This window comes from Aethalodelphis obliquidens, unplaced genomic scaffold, assembly GCF_003676395.1.
Source record: "Aethalodelphis obliquidens isolate GAN/ISIS:26980383/991018 unplaced genomic scaffold, ASM367639v1 scaffold53, whole genome shotgun sequence".
Lineage (NCBI taxonomy): Eukaryota > Metazoa > Chordata > Mammalia > Artiodactyla > Delphinidae > Aethalodelphis > Aethalodelphis obliquidens.
Window position 1 is genome coordinate 6,656,841 of NW_020837997.1, and position 16,796 is coordinate 6,673,636.

Genomic DNA, 16,796 nt, shown 5'->3' on the forward strand with positions numbered 1-16,796 from the left:
TGATGCAGGGGACACGGGTTCGTGCCCCGGTCCGGGAGGATTCCACATGCCGCGGAGCAGCTGGGCCCGTGAGCCATGGCCGCTGAGCCTGCGCGTCCGGAGCCTGTGCTCCGCAACGGGAGAGGCCACAGCAGTGAGAGGCCCGCGTACCACAAAACAAACAAACAAAAACAAACAAAACAAACAAAAAATCCCCAGCATACACTTACATGGCTGTTCTGCATAAACTCAATTAAATCTCAAAAACAAAAAACAAAAAAACCCATGAGGTCATTATAATTGGCTCATTTCAGGGTTGAGACAATCGATGCACATATGGGTTAAGCACTAGCCCAGACCCATGAAGCTAGATTAGCAGAGCCTGCCACCTTCCCTAGTGTTAGTGTCCAATCCTCAGTGCCTGGCTCAAATGTTTGTTGAACAAATGAAGGAATCCACATCACTTCCACCTTTAATATTTCATTCCCACATTTCAGGTGGGAAAACTGGGGCTGCCAGTAGGATTCACAGGCCCCACCCCCACCCCAAGTCCAGCCTCCCAGCCCGGAAATGGGGCAGTCACTCCTTCCCGAACCAAAACTCCTTAATTCCTAGGTAAGAGACGCCGCTTGCCTCATTGAGGGCGGGGCCTGGCACATTACGAGGCGGGACCAAGGCCTTTCTACCTTCCTATTGGTGCTCCTCTCTTGGGGGAGGGACCTCTCGAAACCGGTGTTCTTGATTTGCTGTAGCCTTGGCGGCCCGTGACCCGGATAGTGCAACATGGCGGCGCCCAGCGGTAAAGTAGAACCGGCGGGGATTCCGCGGCCGGCCGCGTGAGTAGGTAGGTCGCGCATGGGGAGGCAAGCGCGAATATCTGGGCCCCGGGGCGGCCAGTTCTGTGCTGGCACTGCGGAAGGGTGGCCCCGGAGGGCCGCGGCTGCAGGGCCAGGGCACCGTGACCTTTCCGGGTACGGGGCGGGGATGTGCTGGAAAAAGCCGCCCTCTCTGTACCCGCCTCCCCACATCCCTAATCTCTAATTTTGCAGATGAGACTGCTGAGGCTCAGAGAGGTTAAAGCCTTCTTCCAAGGTCACGCCGCAAGTCATCAGCTAGGCTGGAATTGGATCCCGCGTCTGTCCCTTTCTCCGAAGGGACTCAAAATCCTGGCAGCCAGCCTCAGCTGTTGTAGGTACACCCTGCCTAGGGATTAAGATTTTTAGAAGTTTTGTAGAAATTTAGCTCTTCCCATTAACTGATATTTGCTGGGTACCCACCATATACCAGGCACTGTCCCAGGTCCTGGAGACGCAGCAATAAGGCACACAAAAATCCCCGAGCTCCCCGGGAAATCTCCCCGGGAAGCCAGACATTGAACAAAACAGAAGTAAATGAAACATGCGATTTCAGATGCTAATAATTGCTAAAAATACATTCATCAGGGTGACGGGACTTTAGATTGGGAGTGGGGCGTTGGTCAGGGAAGGCTTCTTATTTGACTATAGACCTGAATGACCAGAGACAGCTCTGGACTGATGGGAGCGGGTGTGGCCGGGGGGGGGGGGTGCGAGAAATTTACAGAAAGAGAAGCAAGTTCAAAGGCTCTGAGGCTAGAATAAAGTCAGCTTGTTTAAGAAACGGTGTAGCTGGAGCTGCCAGTACTAAGAGTTGAGTTTGGAGGGGCGGACCCTGCCTGATTTTATCTTGTGTGATATAACATTAGTGATTTTAGGCTGAGAACACTGAATTTACTTTACATTTAAAAAGCTCCCTCTGACCACTGGGGGGAGAACTGAGTGGAGGCAGGTAAGGAAAGAAGTGTGAGGCTGGGTAGGTGGAAAGAGGTCATGGACTGGAGTGGTGGCCTGCAGATGGAGAGAAATAGATGCATCTGAGGTGGATTTGGAAGCAGTCAACAGGAGTAGCTGATGGATTGGATGGGGGAGTGAGGGACACAGTGGACTCAGAATTCCCAGGTTTGTGGTCTGAATGACTGGGAATGGTGATGTCATTGGCTAGAATGAGGAAGAACAAGTTTCAGCAGGGATATAATTTGGAACAACATAAGTTTGAGATGGCTGGGGAATACACCAAAGTGGCAGTTAGGTATGGAGGCTGGAGCTCATGGCATATATCATCATTTCTCAGACTTTAGCACACAGAGGAGAAACCTGGACTTTTGTTAAAATGCAGATTCTGATTCAGCAGGTCTGGGTTAGGGCTGAGATTTTGCATTTCTAATAAGCTCCCAGATGATAATAACCAATGCAGCTGGTCCCTGGGACACACTTTGAATAGCAAAGGTTTAGATTAAAGTCTTAATCTCAGCTGCATGTTACAGTCATTGGAGTGCTTTAAAATGCTGATACCTGGGCCATGCCTCTAGATATTTGGATTCAGTATATCTGGGGTATGGCCTGGACAAGGGGATTTTTAAAGCTCCCTAGATTATTCTAATATGAACAAAGTTTAAGAACCATTAGAGCTGCCTACAGGAATACAGAGAGGAGAGGAACCTCTCTTGGAAGCTGAATGATGCCTTAGAGTAGCAGACAGATAAATTCAGAACGTGGGACTCTTTGCAGCCTTATTACTCAAAATGTGGTCTCCAGACTAGCAGCATCAGCATCACTTGGAAGTTTGTTAGAGGTATGGTCTTTGGCTCCACCCCAGACCCGCTGAATCAGAATCTGCATTTTAACAAGAGCTTTGGTGATTCATCTGCAAATTCAAGTTTGTAAACATTGCAAACTTTAGAGAAGGAAGCAGGTCTTACTGAATGGTTGAGAAATAGACCTGGGTACTAGGAAGAAAATCAAGAGTGTCAAGGTGGGAGGAGGACCTCACCTATGCCAAATCCTTCTGAGAAATTGAGCAAAATGAGCCAAAGAAATGGCTCACTGGCTTTGTTAAATGTAGAAGACACAAGGGGTCTTTACAGGAGTGGTGTCAGTGGAGTGGTTGGGGCAGCAGCCAAGTTGGAGAGAGTGAGGAGGGAACACAGCGTGCAGACATCTCTTGGGAGAAGCTGTGCTATAAATGGAGCAGAGATGTGGAGCAGAGGCGGAAGAAGATGCTAGAGAAAGTTTAAACAGTGATAAAAGTGATCCAAATACTTCCCAACTCATTTTATGAGGCCAGCATTACCCTGAAACTAAACCAAACAGACACGACAAGAAACGAAAACTACAGACCAATATCTCTTATGAACATGGATACAAAAATCCTCAACAAAATGTTAGCAAACCAATTTTAGCAACATATAAAAAGAATTATACACCATGACCAAGTGGAATTTGCCCGAGGAATGCAGTATGAGTTTAACATTTGAAAATCAGTTAATGTAATACACCATATTAATAGACTAAAGGACAAAAAACACATGATTAGTTTGGTAGAAGCAAAAAAAAAAGCATTTGACAAAATCTGATGCCCTTTCTTATAAAAATACTCAGCATCTAGCAATGGAAAGGAATTTCCTCAACCTGATAGGTCATCTGTGAAAAACCCACAGCTGACATCGTATTTAATGATGAAAGACTGGATGCTTTCCCCTCTAAGATCAGGAACAAGACAAGGATGTGCACCCTGGCCACTTCTATTCAACACTGTACTGGAGGTCCAGCAAGGACACTTGGGCAAAAAAAAGAAATAAAAGGCATCCAGATTAGTCAGGAAGAGGTAAAACTGTCTATGTTTGCAGATGACATGATCTTGTATGTAGAAAATCTCAGGGAATCCAATTTTTAAAAAAAAACTATTAGGACTAATGCAAGTTCAGCAGGGTTGCAAGATACAAGATCAACACATAAAAATAAATTGTGTTTCTGTACGCTAGCAATGAACAATGTGAAAATGAAATTATACAGTAGCTTCATAAAGAATAAGATACAAATAAATTTAACAAAAGAAGTAAAGGACTTCTACACGGTAAATTGTAAAACATCGTTGAGAGAAATTAAAGAAGATCTAAATTAATGGAGAGGTATCCCATGTTCATGGATCAGAAGATAATATTATTAAGATACCAGTATTTCCCAAACTGTTCTACAGATTCAACACAATCCCTACCAGAATCCCAGCTGGATTTTTTCCAGAAATTGACAGCTGATTCTAAAATTTATATGTAATAGTGAGGGATCTAGAATAGCCAAATATTATTGTAAAAGAAGAACAAAATAGGAGGACTTAACACTTCCCAATTTCAGAACCTACAAGCTACAATAATCACAACAGTGTGGTATTGGCATAAGGCTCAACATATAGATCAACAGAATTAAATTGAGAGCCCAAAAGTAAACTCTTACATTTATGGTCAATTGATTTTCAACAAGAGTGACAATGAGAAAAAATAGTCTCTTCAACAAATAGTACTAGGACAACTGGATATCTACATGAAATGAACCCCTTCCTCACACCATTCACAAAGATTAATTCAAAATGGATCAGAGGGGAATTCCCTGGTGGTCCAGTGGTTAGGACTCTGAGCTTCCACTGCAGGGGGCATGGATTCCATCCCTGGTGGGGCAACTAAGATCCCCACAAGCCACAAGGTGTGGCCAAAACAAACAAACAAAACTTCTAGAAGAAAACATAGGAGTAAATCTTCATGACCTTGGGCCAGGCAATGGTTTTTTAGATAAAACATAAAAAAAAAAAAATCGAAAGCAAAGCTGCAAAAGTAAAACAGAAATTGGATTTCATTGGAATTAAACATTTGTGCTGCAAACAATAACATCAGGAAAGCGAAAGACAATTCAAAGAATGGGAGAAAGTATTTGTAAATCATAAGCTTCTAGTATCCAGAATATATAAACAACTCAATAATAAAAAGATAAATAACCTAATTTTTAAATGGACAAAGGATCTAAATAGACATTTCTCTGAAGAAGATACACAATGGCCAATAAACCCATGAAAAGATGCTCATCATCATTACCTTTTAGGGAAATGCAAATCGGAACCACAATGAGATACCACGTCACACCCATTAGGATGTCTGTAATCAAAAAGAAAGACAACAGCAAGTATTGGCAAGAATGCAGAGAAATTGGAACTCTTATACATTGCTGGTGGGGATGTAAAGTTGTGCAGCCACTTTGGAAAACACTTTGGCAGTTTCTCAAATGATTAGACATAGAGTTACTATATGTCCCAGCAATTTGATTTCTAAGTATATACCCAAGGGAAGTGTAAACGTGTTCATACAAAAGCTACACAAGTGTTCATAGCAGCAATAGTCATATAGTCAAAAAGTGGGAAGAACTGCAAGTGTTCATCAATGGAATGGGTAAATAAAATATGGTTAAATCCATATAATGAAAAAATTTTGGCAATTAAAAGGAATGAAGTCTGATACATATTACAACGTGGATAAACCTTGAAAACATGTTAAGTGAAAGAAGGCAGTCACAAAAGAGCCCATATTATATGATTCCATTTATATGAAATTCCCAGAGTAGGCAAATTTATAGACACTAGATTAGGGGTTGCCTAGGGTTGAGGGTGAGGGGAAATAGAGGGACTGCTAATGGGTATAGGTGGGTTTTCTTTGGGGGGGGGTGACAAAGGGGTTCTAAAATTAGATTTAGTGATGGTTGCACAATTCTGTGAATATACAGTTGACCCTTGAACAATGTAGGGGTTAGAGGTGCCGACCCTCCTCACAGTTAAAAATCCAAATATAACTTTATAGTCCGCCCTTCATATCCACGGTTCCACATCCTAAGATTCAACCAACCACAGGTCGTGTAGTACTGTAGTACGTATTTACTGAAAAAAAAATCAGCGTGTAAGTGGACCCATGCAGTTGAAAGCAGTGTTGTTCAAGGGTCAACTACTGAAAACACATTGGATTTTATACTTAGGTTCAACTGTATGGTACACAAATAAAGCTGTTAAACAAAACAGAATGATCTGGTAGGGAGGGGGACGAATGCAGGAGCAAATTCCTCAAGATAGTGAAGGGTTTGGCCCAGAAGAACAGGGACCTTTGATTGTAACAGTCACTTCTGCTCCATCTTGTGCATGCAGTCTGGGACGTGACCTCTGCCCAAGAGAGGGGTCTCATTGCCTTTAGCGAGTGGGGTACCAGGCTGATGCTCTTCTCTCTTTCTAGGTGGTTGTCCGACAGGCAAAGGCATGAGCTGGGCCCAAGCCATCCTGCTGGCCCGGGGCCTCTCTCGGGGCTGGGGAGGTATCTGCAGCACTGCCCTCACCGGAGCCCCCTTCTCTCAGGTAACTGCCAGTCATGGGGTGGAGAGAGGCAGGCAGGCCTGGGATTCGCTCACAAGCCCTCCCAGTGAAGCCAGCTCGGGGTGGCGGGGGTGGGGGTGGGGGGGTCTGGGCTGGCCTGTCTGCTCTGAGGGCCAGTTGAATGTCTCTTCTCATTTTAAGAAGTGTTGGTGCGCCCATGAGTGAGGGGCTTGAATTTGAAATCAAGAATGTCTGAGCTAGGTAGATTTGGGTGGTGACTCTGGGTGACTCCTATATTCACTTGTAAAGATGTGAATTGAATTTCGTTCCCTTACCCTAAGTGACCAGGCTGATCAACGGCCATAAATTATAACAAGGATGGTGATGATGGAGACAATATTAATAGCTCCCTTATTGAGCACTTCCTCTGGGCCAGGCCCTGTGCTATGCATTTCATTTGCATTATCTCATTTGTGGTGTCTCCCCTTCTTTGGAGCATTCTAGAGCTTCTTTTCTGCTTTCTGCCCTAGGCACATACCACCTGTAGTATTAGTTTCCTACACTTTCACTTTGTTTATTTTTTTAAAATATAAATTTATTTATTTATTTTTGGCTGCGTTGGGTCTTCGTTGCTGCGCACAGGCTTTCTCTAGTTGCAGCAAGTGGGGGCTACTCTTCATTGCGGTGCACAAGCTTCTCATTGCGGTGGCTTCTCTGTTGCGGAGCACTAGCTCTAGGTGCGTGGGCTTCAGTAGTTGTGGCACACAGGCTCAGTAGTTGTGTCACACGGGCTTAGTTGCTCTGCGGCATGTGGGATCTTCCCGGACCAGGGCTCGAACCTGTGTCCCCTGCATTGGCAGGCAGATTCTTTTTTTTTTTTTTTTTAAATAGAGAACAGGAGTATTTATTTATTTATTTATTTTTAAATTTATTTATTTTTATTTTTGGCTGTGTTGGGTCTTCCTTTCTGTGCAAGGGCTTTCTCTAGTTGTGGCAAGCGGGGGGTCACTCTTCATCGCGGTGTGTGGGGCTCTCACTATCGCGGCCTCTCTTGTTGCGGAGCACAGGCTCCAGACGCGCAGGCTCAGTAGTTGTGATTCACAGGCCTAGTTGATCCGCGGCATGTGGGATCTTCCCAGACCCGGCCTCGAACCCGTGTCCCCTGCATTAGCAGGCAGATTCTCAACCACTGCGCCACCAGGGAAGCCCTGGGAGGCGGATTCTTTACCACTGTGCCACTTTAAATGAATGCCTTTTTTTAAAAAAAACATCTCCTTACCTAAGCAGGATATTGGGATGGCTATTGGGTGCAGCAGAACAGAGGGCTTCAATCTCAGCTGTGCTGCTTTGCTGCTGTGTGGCACCAGGCATCTTGTTTCATCTCCCAGGGCCTCAGTTTCCTCATCTGTAAAATGGGTACATGAAGAGGCACTCCTTCAATGGACAGTTGAGAAGAGTAAATGAGCCTCACTCTCAGAAAGTGCTCAACAATGCCTGGAACATAAGAATATTCCATAAGGGACTTCCCTGGTGGTCCAGTGGTTAGGACTCTGTGCTCCCACTGCAGGGGGCCCAGGTTCGATCCCTGGTCGGGGAACTGAGATCCCTCAAGCCACACAGCCCGGCCAAAAAAAAAAAAAAAATTCTGTAACTGTTAGCTCTTATTAGCCATATATTTGAAAAGATGCCTTATGTATAACCATTCTAATTTAAACATTCAATTTAAATGAAAGTAAATCTATTAGGGTACCATCTAGAGCAGGGGTTGGCAAACTTTTTCGTAAAGGGTAAGACAGTAAATGCTTTTGGCTTTGTAGGCCATGTGGTCTCTGTCACAACTACTCAACTCTGCCACTGCAGCACAAAGCAGCCCCAGACCAGACATAATGAAGGCATATGGCTGTGCTCCAATAAAACTTTATTGACAAAAGCAGGCAGCTGACTGGATTTGCCCCACAGACTGTAGTTTGCCAACTTCTGTTCTAGAGGGATCTGACCTGCTCCCAGCAGCATACACTCCCCACTCTGGGGAACAAGATCTCCTTGACCCAAGGGAGGTACCATCATAATAGATGGGGAGAGAGGCCTGAGCAGTAGAGTGGGTTGTGGGTATCACCAGGTGGAGGACAGTCATGCTGAGGCTCCTGCTGACTCCAGAATCTGCATTTTCTTTTTTCAACTCAATTTTTTTTTTGGTTTTTTTTGGCCATGCCACGTGGCTTGTGGGATCTTAGTTCCCTGACCTGGGATTGAACCCAGGCCCTCAGCATTGAAAGCATGGAGTCCTAACCACTGAATTACAAGGGAATTCCCTCAACTCAGTTTTTGAAATCTATCTTTTAAATAGGTAATTACAGCAGACAATATAGTTCAAAATTCAAAAAGTTCTGAGGCTGTACCGTGACAAGGGTCTCTCTCTCTCTTGCCTGGCCACCGCTTAGCTCCCTTCTCTAGAGACAAAATGTTGCCTGCTTATTGTATTTCCTTCCAGAGATGTTTTTCACAAAAGCAAAAAATATGTATCCATACAGTCGATTCTCATTATTCACAGTAACATTCTAGAAAGTCACTGCATACGCTGAATTAGCGAATACCAAACCATTGCTGCCAGGGGAGATACGGGATAAGGTTCCTGTGAGCCTCAGGTCATAACATTTTCATCAACCAATCAGTCATAACATTGTTGTATGTGTGTTTCTGTTTAAAGACATCCTATTTAATATAGCTTTTTGATTCATTAACATTGAACCCACGGCCAACAGCACTATAACTCATGCCTGAGCTTACCTACCACATGTATCTTCTCTAAGGAACAGCAGGGCCTTCTTGCACGTAGGAACACTAGGCACGCTTAGGGGTCCTTTTCAACCACAAATCAACAAAAAAGATGCAGAAAACATGCACTAAATAAACCTCTAGGGACTTTCCTGGTGGCACAGTGGTTGAGAATCCACCTGCCAATGCAGGGGACACGGGTTCAAGCCCTGGTCTGGGAAGATCCCACATGCTGCGGAGCAACTAAGCCCGTGTGCCACAACTACTGAGCCTGCATTCTAGAGCCTGTGAGCCACAACTACTGAAGCCCACATGCCTAGCTCCTGTGCTCTGCAACAAGAGAAGCCACCGCAATGAGAAGCCGGCGCACCTCAACGAAGGGTAGCACCCGCTCACCACAACTAGAGAAAGCCCGCGCACAGCAACGAAGACCCAACACAGCCAAAAATAAATAAATAAAAATTTTAAAATAATAATAAATAAACCTCTAAAAGGACACTCGTTGGGAATTCCCTGGCGGTCGAGCGGTTAGGACTCAGTGCTTTCACCGCCGGGAACCCAAGTTCGATCCCTCGTTGGGGAACTAGTTCCTGCAAGACATGCAGCACAGACAAAAAAATAAAACAAAGTAATATAAAATAAAAGGACACTTGTTGACAGCATGGGGGCTGATACAAGAAGGCCAAGCATTGCCTTGTTCCATCTCAGCTGGGAATATAGGCGCTGGGCAACTCAACTTTCCACCCCCCTGCACGTGTCTGCAAATGGCCAGAAAGTGCCAAGAGTATTGGCTTTGGGAGTATAAATGAATTTTAGCAAGTAGGCAACTTTGCAAACATGGAATTCGCAAATAATGAGGACCAACTATATATAAGCTGTTGTTGTTTTCTTTTTTTTACACAAATGGGAAGCTACTGTACACACCGTTTCACACCTTGTTTTTTTTTCATTTAATGGTATACCCTGGAGCTCACTCCAGGTCACACAAGACCTCCTCAGTGCGCCTTACAGCGGTAGGTGCTCCTTGTCCAGGTGCTTGGCCATTTGCTAAATTATTTCCTTGCCGATGCACATTTGGGCCATTTCCACTGACGCAGCAGACGAACAAAAGTCATTTGGTGCAGGTGCTTTTAGAGCTATCCGATTTAAATACCAGATGCAGGATTGCTGCGTCAGAGGGTGTGTGTCTGTCATCGTGGTGAACATTGCCTCCGTCGGGGCGTTACCATTGCTGTCTCACACTTTGTGATGGTGCCTGATCATGGGTCTGTAACGCGCGCAGCACACTTCTTCAGTGGCCCTTAGGGAGGCCTGCTGGCACCTTTCTCAGCAAAGAGCCAGTGTGGCAGTCCCCCAGGGGCACTGGGAGACCCACATTCCAGCAGTGGTTCTCTATCCGCAGGTGACGCCCCAGGCCCCGCGGGGCCTCCACTGCAGCACAGCCGCCCACAACCCTGACTCGCCGCTGGTCCCACGCCCACCCGAACCCCAGAGGGGGCTGGTCAAGGCCCTGGCACCCCATGAGGAGCTGTTTAGGCAGGCACCAGATGGGGTGCGGGACAAGGCGAGCTTCATGCAGGCGGTGCAGAACTTTACGCAGTACAACGTGCACAAGCGGGGCCACGTCGACTTCATCTACCTGGCCCTGCGCAAGATGCGGGAGTACGGCGTCGAGCGGGACCTGGCTATCTACAACCTGCTGCTTGACATCTTCCCCAAGGAGGTCTTCCGGCCTCGCAACATCTTCCACAGCATCTTCCTCCACTACCCACGGCAGCAGGAGTGCGGGATCGCTGTCCTGGAGCAGATGGAGAACCACGGTGAGGCCAGCAGGCCAGCTCAGGCAGGGGCGGGGGCCACCTCCCTCTCCAGGGTCTCGGGGCCCTCCATGGCTCCTTGGCTCTGACTCGTCTCCTCTCTGTCTCTCTGTCTGGCTTCCTCCTCTGCGCACCCACCCCCATCTCTTGCTCATCTCTCTCTCCCAACATCCCTTCCCTCTTCTGCCCCCTCCCTGAGGCTCAGCCTCCATCTGCCTGGCACAGGGGTGATGCCCAACAAGGAGACGGAGTTCCTGCTCACTCAGATATTTGGGCGCAAAAGCTACCCCATGCTCAAGTTTGTGCGCATGAAGCTGTGGTTCACCCGCTTCAAGAATATCAACCCCTTCCCCGTGCCCCGGGACCTGCCCCAGGACCCAGTGGACCTGGCCAGATTGGCCCTGCGGCACATGGAGCCCGACCTCAGTGCCAGGGTCACCGTCTATCAGGTATCCACCCTGTCCACATCCTCGGCCGCCTCTGTGGCAGGGCCCCCTTCAGTAAGCCCAAGTGATTGTGGTGAGACAGGCCGTGATTCGCTGGCAGAACCTCCGCTAGAGTCCAGGGCCCTTGGCACAGCTTGACCTCTGACCTCGGCCCCTCTCCCCACATTCACTGTATTCCGGGCATGGCTTTCTGTTCCTTGAGCAGTCTGTGGCAGCTCCCCCTTGAGGCCTTTGTGCTTGCTGTTCCCTCTGCCAGGAACACCCTTCCTCCGGGACTGCACTTCCTTCAGGTCTGAGTTCCACCGACCTTTCGTCAGGACCTCTTTCCTGACCACCCTGGCTGAGCCTGGTTCCCTGTGACTCAGTTTCACCTGTGTCTCCCAAGGCCCAGCACAGGTTCTGGCACAAAGCGGACGTTCCACAGCTGTTTGTCGAATGACTAAATGAAATATTCCCCATATCCTGGGGGCTGTGGGAGCCCAAAAGGGAGCAGGGAGGGCTTCCTGGAGGAGGTGAGGGTGAGCTGGGCGCAGGCAGAACAGAAGAGGGGAGGAGAGCATTCCAGGCAGAGGGAGCAGCATGGGCCAGGGCTCGAGGGTGGCTGGGAGTGGCTGGAGATGCTGAAAGGGCTTCCTTTGGCCGGAGCAGGGAGTTGGGGTGAGAGAGAAGAGGCATGTAGGACACCGGGTTAGTAATGAGAGGGCCACGGGGAGGTTTTAAGAAGAGGAGGGTTGGGGTGCAAGTCAAGTTTCTGGAAGGATTTGCGCCTTTGAAAGCGCCCCCTGGCGGCCGTGTGGATGGTGTTGGATTGGGGGCAAGGCGAAGAGGACAGAGGGGCTAGGAGAGTGGTGATGCGGTGTCCCAGTGAGAGAACATATTGCAGAGGAAGTGCAGTTTTTAACTCATTTCTTCGTTTTTTAAAGTAATGCATTAAAAGGAATTCCCTGGTGGTCCAGTGGTTAGGACTCTGCGCTTTCACTACTGAGGGCCTGGGTTCCATTCCTGGTCAGGGAACTAAGATTCCACAAGCCGGGCGGCATGCCACCACACACACCCCCCCTAAAAAAAGTAATGCATTAAAAAGCCAAACAGGGAACTGCACGGGTTCAATCCCTGGTCAGGGAACTAAGATACTGCAAGCCCACACGGCACAGCGGGGAAAAAAAAAAAGCCAAATGGTACACAAGAACACACAGTGAAGAGTTCCCCTCTCCTACCCTGACCCTTTAGCCCCCAGGCTACTTCCCCAGAGGTGACCACTTCCATGTCTCCTTCCCAAGAGATCTATGCATTTGCATGCAGATGTATACTTTTCTTTTTGCATATATATCCTTTGTATTTAAATATCCCTTTTTTCCCGTTTCATTATTAAAAGTGCATACAGAAGGGTTGAAAACATGGTAAAATGATCACCTACACCACTTAGATTTTTTTAAAAACTTTATTGAAGTATAGTTGATTTACAATGTTGTGTTAGTTTCTGGTGTACAGCAAAGTGATTCAGTTATATATATATATATGTTTACATATATATTTTTTCAGATTCTTTTCCATTATACTTTATTACAAGATCTTGAATATAGTTCCCTGTGCTATACAGTAGGACCCTGTTGTTTGACACCACCTAGATTTAGAATGGGAACAATCCAAGTATCTATCAAGAGGGACTTGTCCATGTCCACTGTGGCAGCTCAATCAGACTGGTGAAAAAAGTGAAAGGGTGAGGCATGCACAGTGGTGTAGTAAGCCACCTAAAGTGTGAGAAGGGAGGAGAAATAAAAAGGCATATAGCTATTTGTTTATTTTCACAAGAATAAATAATGCAGGGAATTCCCTGGCGGTCCAGTGGTTAGGACTTAGAGCTCTCACTGACAAGGGCCCGGGTTCAATCCCTGGTCGGGGAACTAAGATCACGCAAGCCAGGCGGCATGCCCAAAAAATAAAAAAATTTAAAAAATAAGTAATGCAAAGATAAGTCAGATATGGATAAAAATGGTCATCTCTGGGTGGGCAGAGGAGATAGGGATAGAGAGAAAAGAATGGGAGGGAGACATCTATTTAATATGGGTTGGCTTCTAAACTATGGAAATGTTTAGTCTATCAAAAATATATATAGGGCTTCCCTGGTGGCGCAGTGGTTGAGAGTCCGCCTGCCAACGCAGGGGACATGGGTTCGTGCCCCGGTCTGGGAAGATCCCATGTGCCATGGAGCGGCTGGGCCCGTGAGCCATGGCCGCTGAGCCTGCGCGTCCGGAGCCTATGCTCCGCAACGGGAGAGGCCACAACAGTGAGAGGCCCGCGTACCACAAAAAAAAAAAAAAAAAAAAATATATATATATATATATATATATATATATAAAATCAAAAAAGAGGGGAAAGAACCCACCAAAGTTGAAAACAAACATATGTGGCTAAATATCCAATTGACAGCATAACCAGTGAGAGAAGAAAATTCTGAGTCACTGTTGTCTGACATCCTTAGTGGCCTGCATTCTGAGAATCCTGAACTTAATCCCCTAGCGTTATGGTCAGCTGTAATATCATAATCATTTATGTATATTGATGGATAAGTCAAATAAGCATGTGTATTACTTGTAATAGGAGCCAAGATTTTGACTGTGAGAGAAAAAGATATACAATGTTAGAAAAAATGTTATTTTAATATTAAAAATAACGAGAGAGGCCCACTTACCGCAAAAAAAAAAAAAGAAAAATTAAGTATTGGACTTTTTTTTCTTGATGTGGACCATTTTTAAAGTCTTTATTGAATTTCTTACAGTATCGCTTCTGTTTTATGTTTTGGTGTTTTGGCCGCAAGGCATGTGGGATTTTAGTTCCCTTACCAGGGATCAAACCCACATCCCCTGCATTGGAAGGCAAAGTCTGAACCACTGGACCGCCAGGGAAGTCCCAAAGGAGTCCATTCTTTTTAACCTGAAAGGGTGGAGGATATGTGTGCCAACAGTTGTCCACTCACAGGTATTTCGGTCAGAGTATGTGCATTTTTTCAAAAATGCACTTCATTTAGTTTTGGTTTTTGTTTTTTAGCCACGCTGCTTGACTTGCAGGATCTTGGTTCCCCAACCAGGGATTGAATCTGGGCCACAGCAGTGAAAGTGTCGAGTCCTAACCACTGGACCACCAGGGAATTCCCTCATTTAGTTTTTTGTTTTTTGTTTTAAAAGGCTTTTTTTTTTGATGTGTAACATTATTTTTTTTAATCTTTATTAAATTTGTTACAATATTGCTTCTGTTTTATGTTTTGATTCTTTGGCCGCAAGGCATGTGGGATCTTAGCTCCCCAACCAGGTATCGACCCACACCCCCTGCACTGGAAGGTGAAGTCTTAACCACTGGACCGCCAAGGAAGTCCCTCATTTAGTTTTTAAAATCACATTTCAGAGTGTAAAATTAGAAAGCTACAAAAGGCTATTCTTTCCCTCCCTGCCCTCCACAGAGGCAAATGCTGTGAGACTTGCTTCTTGTGTCTCCTTCCTGGCATATTCTGTTTGCATGAAATGCTTTTCCTTTTTTAAATTTCACATGCACTGAGCACTTAGCATGTACCAGGCATCGTTCTCGGCATTTTAGAACCATCTCAACTAAGTGCTGTTATTGCCCCCATTTTGAACTGGGGAAACTGAGGCACACGGTGACTTAGCCAAGGTCATGCAGACAGTGGCAGAGCCGGGATTTTAACGCAGGTGGGCCAGCTCCAGGGTTCCCTCCATGTGAGTATATCCAGGGTCAGTGGCTCTTACCCAATTAGATAGAAGCAAGAAGGCGGTGGGCTCGAGTGATTGTTGGAGGCCCAGTAGACAGACCCAAGAGGGGTCCTGAATTCACTGGAATCCCCATTTCTCTCTCCCGGGCTCCTCCGTAGGGGCTGTGGGGGCTGCAAGCTTCCACTCCGACTTTCCTTGCAGATGCCTTTGTCCAAAGACTCCACAGATGCCACGGATCCCACGGAGCCCCACATCGTAGGTAAGGTCCTGCGGAGGGAAGGAGGGAGGGAGCGAGCGCCGGGTTCTCAGCAGGCCTGCTGGGTGGGCTCCCTGGGCCTCTGGGCATAGCCCCTCAGCCAGGACGCCCCGGGAATGTGTGTCTCCACATCAGGAATCCAGAGTCCTGATCAGCAGGCCGCCCTGGCCCACCACGACCCAGCCCGCCCGATCTTCGTTGAGGGTCCCTTCTCCCTGTGGCTTCGAGACAAATGCGTCTATTACCACATCCTCAGAGCTGACTTGCTGCCCCCCGAGGAGAGGGTGAGGGCCCAAAGTGGGAGTCGGGGGTGGTAAGAGTGAGTTGGCTCAAAGGGGGAGGGGGGTAGGGGTATGGGAGGGCAGGGGCCGGGGGAGAGGCGGCAGGTGGCTGCAACATCCTGGGCCTCTGCCTGCACCTCCGCGGGCCCCCACCCCCACCCCCGGGTTAGGAAGTAGAGGAGATTCCAGAGGAGTGGAACCTCTACTACCCGATGCAGCTAGACCTGGCCTACGGGAGGAGCAGCTGGGATGACTACGAGTTTAACATCGATGAAGGTAAAAACTGGGATGGGTAGGATTCTGAACACTGCACGGGATGGGGTGCCACCTCTGGAGTCGAGGGATGGGGCCCAGGCCGAGACCTAGTCCAGTTACACACACAGATCCTCTACACACACACACACACACACACACACACACACGCACACACACACACACACACACACACACCCCACCACCACCCCACCACCTCGCCCCACGAAAGCACAAAACTCACCACTCAGGGGCTCCAGACCTGTCAGCCCTCAAACATCCTCCTTCAAACGTTTATGGAGCACCTCTGTGCTGGCTACTGGGCGTGACCAGGACAGGCCCAGTCCCTTCCCTCAGGCCAGCGGTGGATCAGACAAGTTACATTCTTGGGGAGGAGCACACAACTCAGCCTCAGGTGGGAGTCAGGAGGATTTCCTGGTGGAAACTTGAGGCAGGAGGTGTCACCTAGGTGAAGCATGGGACAGGCAGGCTAGGCAGAGCATGTGCAAAGGCTTGGAAACACAGAAAAGGACAAAGGGAGCTTAAAGCCCCCATCCTTGGCCTGGAAGGGATGTGGGCTTGAGGGGGCTGCTCCAGTCCCTACTGCACAAACTGAGGGCCTGTCTCTCCTGACAGTGGAGGAAGGCCCTGTCTTCGCCATATGCATGGCGGGTGCTCATGACCAGGCCACGCTGGCCAAGTGGATCCAGGGCCTGCAGGAGACCAACCCAACCCTGGCCCGCATCCCGGTGGTCTTCCGCTTGTCAGCGTCCTCCGGGGAGCTCCTGGCATCCTCCTCAGGGCTGGAGGAGACACCCCTGACCCCACCCGAGGGCCGGGAAGAAGAGGAAAACAATCAGCAGCGACAGCAGCAGAGCCAGAGCTGAGCCTAAGCAGTCACAGGAGCACAGGCGGTGGACTGGTGTGAAAGCATGAGATGACCTCTTAGTGTACAGCAAATAAAAGTTTTCCGGCTTGGGGCTGCCTTGCCTCCTCGCTGGCAGTGTAGCGTCCCTGCCCCTTTAATGCCTGGTGTTACGTCTTTTCAAGTGATGGAAACATCATCCAGA

At 47.7% G+C, this 16,796-nt stretch overlaps 1 protein-coding gene, 1 long non-coding RNA gene and 1 other non-coding gene across 8 annotated transcripts; 2 read left to right on the plus strand and 1 right to left on the minus strand.

Moving 5' to 3' along the window:
• Nucleotides 1-713: 713 nt before the first annotated feature.
• On the plus strand, nucleotides 714-16,752 carry ECSIT (ECSIT signaling integrator). 6 transcript variants are annotated; one of them, XM_027085072.1, is made up of 9 exons: nucleotides 714-823; nucleotides 1,029-1,171; nucleotides 6,098-6,216; nucleotides 10,335-10,769; nucleotides 10,992-11,215; nucleotides 15,139-15,196; nucleotides 15,329-15,477; nucleotides 15,645-15,750; nucleotides 16,363-16,752. In XM_027085072.1, exons 2-9 carry the CDS (start codon nucleotides 1,029-1,031, stop codon nucleotides 16,611-16,613), a joined length of 1,485 nt encoding a protein of 494 aa, XP_026940873.1. In that variant the 5' UTR covers nucleotides 714-823; the 3' UTR covers nucleotides 16,614-16,752. The 6 variants fall into 6 exon arrangements, with proteins under 6 accessions (XP_026940873.1, XP_026940876.1, XP_026940874.1 ...); XM_027085075.1 differs by having other exon boundaries at nucleotides 15,693-15,750; XM_027085073.1 differs by having other exon boundaries at nucleotides 1,029-1,167; nucleotides 10,352-10,769.
• Nucleotides 7,699-7,771, plus strand: TRNAG-CCC (transfer RNA glycine (anticodon CCC)). The gene has a single exon. It is a non-coding gene; the product is annotated as a tRNA-Gly (tRNA).
• Nucleotides 10,634-16,448, minus strand: LOC113608583 (uncharacterized). Its single transcript, XR_003428365.1, has 3 exons — nucleotides 15,971-16,448; nucleotides 14,974-15,204; nucleotides 10,634-10,747 (listed from the first exon to the last, which is right to left on the minus strand). It is a non-coding gene; the product is annotated as an uncharacterized LOC113608583 (long non-coding RNA).
• Nucleotides 16,753-16,796: the final 44 nt, after the last annotated feature.

Bases quoted from the DNA above. Each gene is read 5' to 3' on its own strand.
- ECSIT (XM_027085072.1), top strand. From the start codon at position 1,029: ATGAGACTGCTGAGGCTCAGAGAGGTTAAAGCCTTCTTCCAAGGTCAC. The intron at 15,478-15,644 runs GTGAGGGCCCAA...CCCCCGGGTTAG, and splicing joins TGCTGCCCCCCGAGGAGAGG to GAAGTAGAGGAGATTCCAGA. The intron at 15,751-16,362 runs GTAAAAACTGGG...CTCTCCTGACAG, and splicing joins CGAGTTTAACATCGATGAAG to TGGAGGAAGGCCCTGTCTTC.